The sequence below is a fragment of the Xiphias gladius genome, chromosome 21 (assembly GCF_016859285.1).
Source record: "Xiphias gladius isolate SHS-SW01 ecotype Sanya breed wild chromosome 21, ASM1685928v1, whole genome shotgun sequence".
In the NCBI taxonomy this organism is placed as follows: Eukaryota; Metazoa; Chordata; class Actinopteri; order Istiophoriformes; family Xiphiidae; genus Xiphias; species Xiphias gladius.
Window position 1 is genome coordinate 11,793,419 of NC_053420.1, and position 12,465 is coordinate 11,805,883.

General features: G+C 44.0%; 1 protein-coding gene across 1 annotated transcript; it reads left to right on the forward strand.

Annotated features, from left to right (window-relative positions):
• Positions 1 to 9,547, forward strand: fam210b (family with sequence similarity 210 member B). Its single transcript, XM_040116365.1, has 3 exons — positions 1 to 705; positions 6,234 to 6,433; positions 9,096 to 9,547. The coding sequence occupies exons 1-3, from the start codon at positions 169 to 171 to the stop codon at positions 9,310 to 9,312; spliced, it is 954 nt and encodes a 317-aa protein (XP_039972299.1). The 5' UTR covers positions 1 to 168; the 3' UTR covers positions 9,313 to 9,547.
• The last annotated feature ends 2,918 nt before the right edge of the window (positions 9,548 to 12,465 follow it).

The following is a 12,465-nucleotide window of genomic DNA, read 5'->3' on the forward strand; positions in this document are numbered from 1 at the left end:
TGCGATTGCGCATCAGGGCTCATTGGCTGCTGGTGCTAATCGGCCAGGAGAGGACGGGAGCGCACGGGGCAGCATGTTTACACACACTTCCAGCCTCGTTCCGCCATCCGGACGCCTCATCTGACTCTATCGGATACGCGGCGCTGGTTTGAGGGGACCCCGGCGACGATGTTTTTGTGCCGCGCAGGGAGGCTGCCTGCAGCGGCCCTGGATCCGGCTTTCCATGTCAAGTCACCGGGCTCGTTTCTGGGGCAAGTCAAAGCAAACAGACAGAGGAGCGTCACACTGACATTACGCAAAGGTCGCACGTTTCAGCTGTGCCGGACTTTCTGCGTATCCGTCGGGGCTGCCGAGTCAACAGTTGCGCGCCTGGGGAAACAAGCACCGGACCCGCATCCCAGGGAGTCGTCGTCCGGTTTTGTAATCACGGACTGGGGACACCTCGATGTGGCTGCTATAGCGGCGAATCTCTACCCAAGCCTGCAAAGCGAGGGCGGTAAAACAGACGTTACCAGGCCGCCTCTCGCTCGCGCACGCGGGGGCTACGGCGGCAGGGGGCAGCAGGTGGGGACCGTCTTGTTTACAGGCAGGTGGGGGGTTTCCGGTCGACGCCGCACGACCGGGGCCATGCACACCGGAGCTTCATCCGCGGCCGCGAAGAAGAGCGATGCCGGCGAGCGGCAGACGAGCGACGGCGACAAAGGGGTAAATTTAACCTAAGCAGCTCAAGTGTCTCTGTGTGTGTGTGTGTGTGTGTGTGTGTGTGTGTTCGTGTTCGTCGCGCCTCCGGTGACCGGTTGCATAAGAGCGCACGGGGTCCGAGCCCGTGTCCACTCGGGGCTCAACTGGTGGTGGGTCCAGGTGGCGCCGTGGGAACCGTGACGTTGTACAAAAAGCTGCCCGCCGGCTGCGACTCGGGCAGGGCTCGTTACACAACAGTGCACGACGCGCGCGCAGCCGGTGCGGCCCCGTCTGCACTCACATCGCCGCGATGCATAAGTGACGTGCTTTCACAACACGAGCCTCCACTGGCAGCGGTGCCATTTACAGAGCCGGTGGAGCACATGCTGACTCACCCACACACTCGCTCTCTCTCTCCCACACACTCACACACACACACACACTCACACACACTTGACTCTCCAAACGGCTCTTTATAGAAAGTCATCGTCAAGAGTGAGTCATTTTTGTCCCAACGCCATCACATTTGAGTAAGATGTGGGAGAGAGAAGCAGAAGCAGACGTGCGTGGACTTCACCTGCAGCTCGTGGAAGGCTCGGGGGACTGTGCCGCGCTCTCTCCCACGCCACGAGGGCCCACTCTTGAGTCACGTAGTGGCCGTCTCGAGATAATCCCGCGCCAGGAATCCACGGCCACGCCGGCACTTCGGGCGCCGTGGTGCTTCTAGAGCTAAATGCTAACGTTAGCGTGCTAGCGTGCTAACATGCTGATGTCTAAGCAGGTGGGGCAGGTACTCGCCGCGTTCGCCGTGTTCGCCGTCTCACAGTGAGCATTTTCCACCCGACGGCGTCGCCGAGGGGTGAAGTCGGGCCGTCGCAGAAGTCGTCGTGTAGGGCGCCCCCCAAAAAAACACATCTGCTCCAGATGTCGTGGCTGCCGAGATGCTTCAGTCTGCGGCAGAGCGACGGACCGACTGCGCCAGTCAACACTCCATCCATCCAGCTATGTCGCCAACAGAGCTTAAAAAAGCAACTTTAACCTGCTTGAAAGTAATATTTGGTCTGAAACCCCCGAGATAAAAAAAAAAAGGTTCTTTGTGAACATTTTATTTAGGCCTCGACCGATTATATCCGTTTATTGCTGGTACATTGGTATGTATGTCGCCCTGTTGGAGCACTTAATGCTAAACACATGTTTGAGTTACTGTAATTTAGAAAGTGCTGCTGTTAATAGTTTGTCCACCGAAGAGCACTGTCAGGTTTATTTTTCAACTTTTAAAATGTCTTGCCCAGTACATAATCTTGGTCACAGTTATTTAAAAGCACAAACAAACAACAAACAGCAAAACAAAGGGAAGGGATCCTTGAACCTTTGTTCGTGTAGGTTTTGTGTTTACATTTAAAAAAAAATAAATACATTGTTATCTGACTTTTATAATCCTCAAATATCTATGGGAATTACAAAAACAAACTAGTACTGGGGCCCTATTTCTATTAATTTCTCAGATATGGAAAAAAAACAAAAAACGAACACAAAGGTTTGAAGAGAAGGTTCGTAAATCTGGGTGTAATCTGAAAATAGATTATAGCCAATATTCATCTTCCGCTGGATACTCACGTCTCATGTGAATATCGGTTCAAATCCTCACTGTTTGCCAGCATGGAGCTAGAGCATTACGAAGCGGGCAAACTGGATCCAGGCTGACTGTCTCTTCTTGCAAAGAGCCAAAGTCCTTTCATTAAGACAGTAAATTAGACAGCTCAGGACGCAGCCAGACACTTAGCCGTCACTGTTTAGCTCCCGCTTCAGCCTCTGAGAGGAGGGATTCACCGCTTAAACGTCTCCCTCCTGCTCTGTCTGAGTGCACGTGAGTGTGTCTTTGTCTGACTCCGCATGTCTGCATGTGTTTTCATGACTCTGAAAAGCTGTTATCAGACACAGCAGTCCCACTGTTCCCCCTCCTATACGCCCCCCCGGCACAGCTCCCTTTGGCCACTTGCTCACATGACCCTCCCATGCTGCCGCCTGCCTCAAGTTTTAGCTCGGCCTGACTCGCCGCTGAGAAGCAAAGGCCTGCTCCCTCGCCCACTCTGGCCTTTCTATTGTCCATTGTTGGAAGGCCAGTGAATACATCACCAAGACTATGGCTTCATGCGGGGGGGGGGCTTGGACCAAAATTCAGCAGGACAAATTGCAATGAAGAGAAAAGATCATCTTGTTTTCCTCCTGTTCCCTTCTTCTTCTTCTCCATTGTCTCTCCCCTCATGATTAATTGTCCGACTCAGGCCCACAAGGAACGACAGTCCGAAGCAAGCAGAATGTCTCTGCAGCAAAAAAAAAAAAAGGCGTAGCGAGATATGAATGAAATGTTTCTGTGTGTTGAATGAAAGTACGAATACGGCACATTTGCAAAAATCTCAGAGACTGTTACACCATTGGATGCTTTTGTGTTTTCAAACTAGATATAACAAAGGACCATGGGGTCACTTGTGAAGGAAGCGGTTTGAGGCCCTGAGTTGCTTATGTTAAGTTTACGACTTCAAATGGCAGTTTTTTTTTTTTTAAATTAAGAATTGTACAACAAATATGCAGTTATACATATTCTAATAGTAAAACTTTGAAAATTTCAGCACAGAGCTTTACCCCTTTAGATTAGTCCAAAATCTTTATTGAAAGCATTGTCTATACAAACTCATATTTGCTTTATAGATAAGTAGCTAATTATAATGAAAGCCAGGTGATTATCTCCCTTTTTTGTAAAGTTACTCTTTTAATGCACAAGATCACCATTGTTCTCTTTTCTGTATTCTTTAATTTTCTCATTTCCTGCAGTATTATCATCAGCCTACATTTTGTCCTCATCACTGTTCAAGTTGACCTCCACTTGATAGTCTACTATAAGAAGAAACTGCCGCTCAAAGAGTTGTCTTAAGTTGTCTCAGATTTGTGGGCACTATGTCAATTTGTCTAAAAATAGATTAATTCCATACAGGCACAAGCTATTTCCTGTTTTCTCAGAGAAGGATCATGTTTCCTCTTGGCAGAGGAGATATTTGAATAACAAGGCTTCAAATGGACATGTCGTCCTCCTGCCAGTTGATACTAGGACCCTGATCAAAGAGAATAAAAGGTGAAAATTGGGAATAAAACTGATACTGTAATTACTGTTCACCCATCATGCTTGATCCTAATTGAAACCCCGAGTTAACCTGCAAGGGATCCATGAAATGTAATTGCATTACCACAGCAGGGTGATCAGGCAAATGAGTGGCATACCAGCCTGTGAGCAAGGTCTCACATGCGCACCCGGCAGCAGTCACAGAGTCTATGAAACGTTGAACCGGTTTGCTTCAGGTTCTGAGTTTGAAACCAGAGTATCAACCGATTGGTGTCCATAGCACTGGGAATCATAAATTGTGAAGTATCAAATGTTGGCTCCAGAGATACTATGTTCTGTATAGGCACATAAGTATGTCAGTGACACAGTTTTTATAATTTTGCCTCTGTACACCACCACAATGGATTTGAAACAAAGCCAACAAGATGTGATTGAAGTGTAGACTTTCAGCTTCAATTCAAGGAATTTAACAAAAATATCACATTAGATGTTTAGGTATTACAGCCATTTTTATACATAGTCCCTCATTTTCAGAGGCTCAAAAGTAATTGTGTGATGTACAGTCAGTTTCATGGCCAGATGTGGCCTGCTTCATCATCATTTCATGACACATACTGATAGACCTGTATACTTCAGTTATCAGATATCTCCTGATTGAAGTAATGACTTTAATTCAACACTGAATCACACAGAGTTGCTGCTAGGCAGCTCTCTGGGTTTTGGAATGTGCAAAAATGCTGCATCTCTATGTGATTCAGAATTTTTTTTTTTTTAACTCTATAATCATTATCTTCATTATGACTCTATTTACACTAATGTCACATGTTGCTGTGGTGCTGCTATTCTTAAAAAAAAAAAAAAAAAAAGCTAAATTCCTAAAAGGAGTCCTAGCATTTAAGAAAACACTGGTAAAAGGTTGAGCTTTTCTTCAGTTTGTGATGCAACAGAGGTTCCAGCTATTAGCCTGGGAAAATACTGATGTGTGTTATGTAAACCTGCAGTTTCAGTGTAGTATTTGTTGCAGAAAATGTCTTGACACTGACTAAACAAGTACAGAGAAATCAACGTGGATCACATCAAAACAAGGTCCAAAGAATGGCGATGATTTGTAGCCATATGACAACACCAGACAGCTTTGTTTAGTCAATTCAGTGCTGAGAACATTCATGTTAATTTTCCCTAATGTGAAACTTTGTACTTATGCATTCCAAATGTATGAAATGGTCAGTGTTGGTCTTTTTTTTTTCCTTAAATAACAAATCAACCCTGCTGCCCCAAAGTGATCTGTAAAATCCAGTCCTTGAGGCATGAGTCAGTAGGAGGATTAAGTTTTACATTTTCTAAACCTACTGTGGCTTCTCTTTTTTTTTTTTTTAAATTCCTGCTTTCTTAGCTGCTGAGAGTCACATTCCTTCACCAGCGGTGGTCTGCGGGCAGCCCCTGTTGTCTGCTGCGATGGTCTTGTTGTTGTTGTTGTTGTGTGTTGTAGTTCACTCATCTGTATTATTACCCGCGCACACTGGAGTGACCTGCCTGCTCCCTGCTACATGTCGGACGGCCGGATTTTGTTTGGTGCGTTGTTCATCTTGGAGAGTGGTGTGTCTGGAGGTCACAAACACAGCGCAGCGTGTGGGTGTGTTTGTGCACTTATGAGAGGCTCTTTGTGCGTTTAAGATAGAGTGGCCGACTTTGTTTACGAGCGTGTGTGCGCGAGTGTGTGTGCGCGCGTGTGAAAGGGTGAGTGATTATGTGAATTACCTAAACCACACAGCAGCAGTCTATGTTAAATCAGCTGACCCGGCTGCACGATGAATAGATGAAGTTCATACAAGTTCGGGCTTTGTTTGACCTACTTCGAAAAACAGATGACGCACCATCACAACACACAGTTTTGTCTGTATTGTGATGACACATGGCATTTCTATATGTGACCTAAAAATGAAAAAAAAAAAAAGATGTTTGTAGTTGCTCAGTTTAAACAAAGTGTCTCGAACATGTTCCTTTGTACACCAGGGATCCTGCTGAGCATCAGGGAGAGGAAATTCTGGCCTTTTTTGTTTAAATAAATAAATAAAGACTTTGATTTTTATTAAACCATTGATTAGGTGATCGACAGAAAATTAATCAGCAACGTTTTGATCATCGATGATTTTGTTGAAGTCAGATATCATGCAAAAAGCTTCTTAAATGTGAGATTTTGCTACCTATTATTATTCATTGTAAACCGAAATATTTAGGTTTTGGACTGTTGAGTGGAAACTGTCTTCACAATTTTAATTTACTTCCTCTCTGCCATTCATATCCTCAGTCTGTCTACTTACCGTCATACTCTCTTCCTCTACTTCAGTAGCAACAGGGATCGATTCTCGATTCATCCTCCTATTTAATTTTGTTTAGCTCACTCCCTGCTATTTTTTTTCCTCTCTCGGTCCAGGACAAGCAGAATTTAAAGGAGGCCTCTACTGGCTCCTTATCTACTGAAGAGGCCCCAGGGGAGCCTGAGCCAGAGGGAGGGAAACCCAACAAGACCCAACAGCTAAAGAAAGTCTTCAAGGAGTACGGAGCGGTGGGGGTTTCCTTTCACATCGGGATCTCCCTCATGTCTCTGGGAATGTTCTACCTTCTTATATCCAGGTAACAAAACAGCAGATTATTGCTTGTTGTACCGTAGGGGGAGGGGTGCACACACACAGTACAGTAGTTCCAGTTGGGTACTACAGCTGGATTGATCCTTTTTTTTTTTTTTCTTTTTTCCCAAAATTGAGATTAGAGATTCATTACTCTGCTTTCACTTTCTCTTTCAGGCCAAGATTACTTCTTACTTTGATAGTATTAAAAGGTGATTTATAGCCTGATACCTCTCACCGCCGTAAAATGTTTTTAACATAGTAAAAAAAAAAAAAAAAAGGTGCAAACCTTTTTTGGGCCTGTTTTGTTGTTTTATGGTAGATTTTTCTTATTGCTCTTTATAGTTGTCTAAACATAAATGATAAGTCAAGTGTAGCTGTACTAGAATTTGACAGAGGGGAAACAGAAAAAACTATCAATAACTATTTTGACAATTGATTAATTATTTAAATGATTCTTCAAGCTAAAAATGCCAAATACTCCTTAATTCCAGCTCCTCGGCTGTAAGGATTTGCAGCTTTTCTTTGTCTTGTGTGAAAATAACCTAAATATCTTTGGGTTTCGAATTGGTGGTTGGACAAAAGCTATTTAATTACATCACCTTGAGCTTTTAGGAAATTCTGAGGATGATCATTTTACCAAGAAATCCAACAACGTTGAAATTTCAACAATTCAACATTAGGTTCAGCAACCACCCATTATTTTCATTATCAGTTAATCTGTCCAAAACCTAAGGATATTCAGTTTGCATTGATATAAAATGGAGAGCACCAGCAAATCTTCACATTGGAGAAGCTGCAACCAGGGAATTTTTGGTATTTTTACTTAATCTGCAACTATCTTCATAACTTATTAATCGTTTAATTTTCTGTTGATTGACTAATCAATTAATCGACTAAGTGTTGCGGGTCTAAATGAGTTATTTATTCATCAACAAAATAATCAGTAGCTTAACTGAAAATGAAAATAATGGTTAACAGCAGCCCCATTAGTGCCATCCCCAGAGAATCAAAGAGGATTCTTATAAAGATACAGGTGCTTAGTACTGAAAGGAGGAAGTCTTTGTACAAGAAGAAGAGAGATTTCTCGGTTGACTACGAACCATAACAGCATATTGATCACATAGTCTGAATGTTTCCCTAAGTAGTTTAGTAAATTTAGTAAATGTAAGAAATCACTAACTGAAAGAGAGGTCGACATGGCTGGTTGAGGGAAAGGTGGTGCAGAGAGCGAGACTCAACACAGCCAACATCATAACTCTGGAATGCATCAAACATCACTGACTGATATTATCTAGCAGTGTGAGAGCATCTGAGCGAAACGTTTTCTTTAAAACAAAAGAAGTGCACAGGAAATTACTCGCCCACGGGCAGCTTTTACTACAAGGAACACAAAATGTCTGCTGTAAACTGGCCGCAAATGGGACCTGTTTATATGCTCCTGAAAATTTCTACTCAGTCAGCCATATTTTACCTGCCCTGCTGTTCCAAAAGTAGTACTCCTGGCTGAATCAGACACAGAAACTAAAAGCCTGTTGAGCACTCGAGTAAAACATAATTCATGTCTTCATCTTGCAACCGTGCTTCCAGCTTTGATGATGTGCAGAATTTAAAATCTTTGACACAGTATTCCCTGCATTTTGTAACCCTCTGTTGATGGACAGAGAAAATCCAAAGCAGCCCCGCACGCCCATACTTTGGCAAGCGCATCAGTCCGGTCAAGTTTCAGGGCCCTTGTCTGTCTGTCTGGCCACACGCCAGGGCCTTGAATACCAAAGAGACTTGGCAGAGATTATCTGACAGCTTGGAGATTTCCTCCTGTAGCTGATAATTACCCTTGAACTGAAAACTGACTCTGTAGCCAGCAACCATTGAGAATTATTACTGTGTGGCCACAGAGCCCAGGCATGTGGCCTGCTAATACTGTGCTGTGTGCTGGGTAAACAGTTGTCCGGGTGCAGATGGATCCCTATATTTAGCTGACTAAAGTTTGCTGAGTGCAACAGAGCTGTTAATGTGTATATGAGAGAGAGGGGCTCTACTAACTGAAGCAGCTCCAAGCCTCGTGTTTTCACATTCTTTGCATATTCATTTCCTTGAATAGTTCAGTTGAAAATGCCACAACTGTCTCGCGAAGGCAGTGTGACACACAGCTTGTTAAAGCCTGTTTGACATGTTTAATTTCGTGCACTTCAACCTGCATTGCTCTTTAAGATAATATCATCAGTTGAAATGGGTCAAGAAGCTGTTAAGTAAACTATTATGAAACATTACTTATTGTACACAGCTCCCCCTGGTGGAGGTAAATGTGAATCGCACTTCTCGCCACCTGTACAGAACCAAAGGGGAGGAACTCTTCTCGTCTCCTCGATGTTTAATCTCTTGAAATCCCTGAGGGTTGGGGTTAGGGAAATCTATCAGTCTACCTACCTACCTCATGTTGGGAGTCACCATTATTTTGTATGACACGTGCTGCAGAGTTGTGATAATAGAGGGGTGGAGTTGAGGTTGATATAGTCACTGATACAAGACACCTGGTTAACACACACTGTGTATAGTGAGCTATTGCCACTCTCCACAAAAACGGAGGAAGAAAATGTGCGATTGGTTGCCTGATATGTGAATTCTATGCACTTCTAAGCCATTTCCTGTGTCGTTTGTCTCTCCAGTGGGATCGATATGGCGGCTGTGCTATGCAAACTGGGCTTCAACGAGGCAGTTGTTCGCTCTAAAATGGCGGCAGGAACCAGCACGTTCGTCCTGGCCTATGCCATACACAAGCTCTTCGCTCCGGTCCGCATCAGCATCACTCTGGTGTCCGTGCCTCTCATTGTGCGCCATTTCAGAAAGACTGGTCTCTTCAAACCGCCCACACCTGCACCCTGATGACCCATCTCTGTCCCTCTGCCTCCTCATTAAGCAACAAACATCCAGACTGTTAATGGTCATAATTAAAATGCCTGTGCATATAATTACTCATTTGCCATCAGCTACAAATTCTCATTGCATTTGTGAATTCAGGTTAAAGGTTTCCTACACTAGTTCCTGTTGTAACAGAATCAGAAGTGGTAAATTGTGTTTCTATATGATAAAAAATACAATTGTAATGGCTCTCCAAATACCAGTGCATTTGAGTATGTCTTACTGTTTGTGCATTTCAGAAATGAGAAACGTAAGGTTTGGGAAAAGCTCAAATATTTATAAACAATCAGAAGTATGATCAGGGACTGTAAGTGTTAGTCCTAAGCTTTTTCAGCAGGCAGGTTTTTCTCCTAATGCTGTGAAGGAGCAAGTGGAAAAAGCCGATCCCCCTCCGCTGTTCCCTGATAGCTGACTAGGCCATGTTCTGGTGTTATGTGAATAAGTCAGGTTCTCTGTTTCTCCTACCTCTCTCCTCTATTTCTCCTTATGTCTCTCCTTACTTAGCCAAGACTCTCTCTCTCTCTCTCTCTCCTCACCCCTATACTCTTATTTTCTGCTGTTTTGCTCTCCTGGCATCCATTTTCCTCGCCTTCTATCGCTTTGCTGTTGTCCCTTGCCTCCATTTTCTCTTCCTTCTCTCCTCTTGCTCTCTAATTTTGCAAATGCCACTGCCCAAGCAGTAATTACAAGCACATTAATCTCTGAGCGAGGCTGATTGTAGTTCATTACAAGGTTTGGGGGAAGAATGTTGTTTTTTGAGGGTTCTTTTTCTGATTGGACTTTATTTAAATATTAAAAAGGAAGTTCTCTTTTACACAAAACACTGTGTTTTTGTCATGAATTACCACCATCACACAATAAGTCAATTAGTTTATATCACATCACTTTACTTGGCCCCTTCTTAGTATGAAGTTTCTATGGATGCATCAAATGACTGCGTTTAATGAGAAAGGGGACGCTCATAGTGACGAACCCGCAGTGAATTACACCTGACACTGCAGTTCCCCTCAGTTTGACATTTTCAGTGTTTTGGTTTTACAATCTGCAACTTTATTGTTTCGCTCCGCACACTCAGCCTCTTCGGCTGCAGCAGCCAGCTGTTTTGAACGAATAGCTCCAAAACCCCCCCCACTGCAGATAGGCAAAGTTAGCGACTAGCTGGCTAACAGCGTGGAGCATTTAGCTGCTACGGAGCCAAACATTTCCCTCAGGAGCTGGAGGAGAGAGAAGGGGAAAAAAAACAGCCAAGAGAAGTGTGTGTTTAGGCCGGAAACTCGACTCTGAATAAAAACTGATGGCTTGGTGTATCATGAAATGGAAATAAACAAATTTTGTAAACATGTCAGGCATACAAACTTAAAAAAGGTCATATTTTTTTAACCACATGGGAACAGTGGAAACAAGCTGTAAACACAAATCTGACAGGTTTTTGCAAGTTTCAACAGGTGCAGACTGGTCTTCGTTAGCACTTTTGAAAATTCTGTGTTGTATAATTGTTTATTTTTAATGCAGAGAAAGTTCTTCATCCAGTTTATTTATTCTGATATTGCAGATTTCAACTCTTCAGTTTAACCCATTTTTATCTGGGAGGAAACGCATTTAGAATATTGAAGCTGCTTTGCATAAAAAAAAAAATTGAGCTTTTTCAGGTTTTTGGTTTGTTTGTTTTTTTTGTTTTTTTTTACTGCAATTATATTATTGCTTTACTTTTCAACCTAATACATGGAGAGGGTTGTGTGAAGGAAGCACCTTTGGTTGCACTTCCCCTCTTTACCACACGGAGGAGCTCCTGAACTACAAATACGGTGCTGTTTGTCCTCCTGTCCTGTACAACCCACATCATGCAGCCCCATCTCTCATAGGATGGATCGTCTCCGTACTCGGAATATCTTCGAGATAGATACCAGCCCTTATAGCACAAGAAGGAGCGTCACTCCTCATGCGTGGCACCGAAACGATACAATAAAATGCTTAAGCGTTGTTCCATGTGACAGATCGGTGTCTACAAAGCAACGACAAAGTCAATGTAGATTTTGTGAAATTCAGAAATTGTACAGACTCTGGCTAACTGGTTAATACTTCACCAAAAAAAACTTATTTGATTAAGGCTGTCATGATGGTTCATCATTCCTAGCACTATTTTACCACAACATGTCCGGTGTCATCTCCCTCCTCTCTTTCCTCCTGTCCTCCCTCACTCCCTCCTCGAAGGTTTGACGGGTCGGCCAGCTCAGCCAGCAAGCCTCAGGTGGCGGTGTGTGCCCGAAGCTCTGCAGTGCATTGAATGGTGGCTGTCTTGAACAAGACCTAATCTCTCTGTCTGCGCGAGCGTTTCTTGGCCTTGTGAATAATTCAGCCAGGTGAGGTGTGAACTAAGAAAGAGCTAAGAGTGCATGGTGGTGTGTGCCAGATATCAACCCCAGTTTTTCAGGAATAGGAACTTTGGCAGCACTGTGACACGAACTGATACAAACCGATCTCTCTCTCTCACACTCACACACACACACACACACACACACACACACACACACACACACACACACAGATCCACAGGAGAAGCCTGGGCCTCATTAGCCATGATGAGGACAGGGAACTGCCATCGCCTCGCCATTCCCTGCATGTCCCCCACGGCTAGGAACAAATTGGTGACAACGCTACCAGCCACTCTGTCGGGCTATCTGCAATGCACTGGGCTCTGTCAGGCTCCTCGCCCTCCACACTGCTGTGCATTTGCGTATTAGAGTGTTTGTGTGTGTGTGTGTGTTGAGAGAGAAAGGTAGACACACATTACAGAAAGAAGAAAGGTCAGATCAGCTTCTTGGTTACAATCCCTGCCACCCTTTGCTCGGCCCAGAACTGAGTTGTGATATGTGTGAACACTTAATCTGCTTTGCCTTGAATGTGATGAAGCCCCCCCCCCAAAAAAATGCGACGGGTTCAAATCCCTGCCTCAGCTTTTGAATTGTGCCCGCTGCACCTTTTATTAAAGTCAGATACACAGTCATCGTCACACCGAGTGAATCCATTACAGGTGTATAGTCTGACTCAGGCTGCATTACTCACACAACAGTTTGGAAGGCATGTGTGCACAGTAGTTGCAAAGTGCTGATGCATGCA

Coding starts and splice junctions, on each gene's coding strand:
- fam210b (XM_040116365.1), top strand. CDS start 169: ATGTTTTTGTGCCGCGCAGGGAGGCTGCCTGCAGCGGCCCTGGATCCG. Junction 706..6,233: donor CGAGCGACGGCGACAAAGGG/GTAAATTTAACC, acceptor CTCTCGGTCCAG/GACAAGCAGAATTTAAAGGA. Junction 6,434..9,095: donor TTCTACCTTCTTATATCCAG/GTAACAAAACAG, acceptor TTGTCTCTCCAG/TGGGATCGATATGGCGGCTG.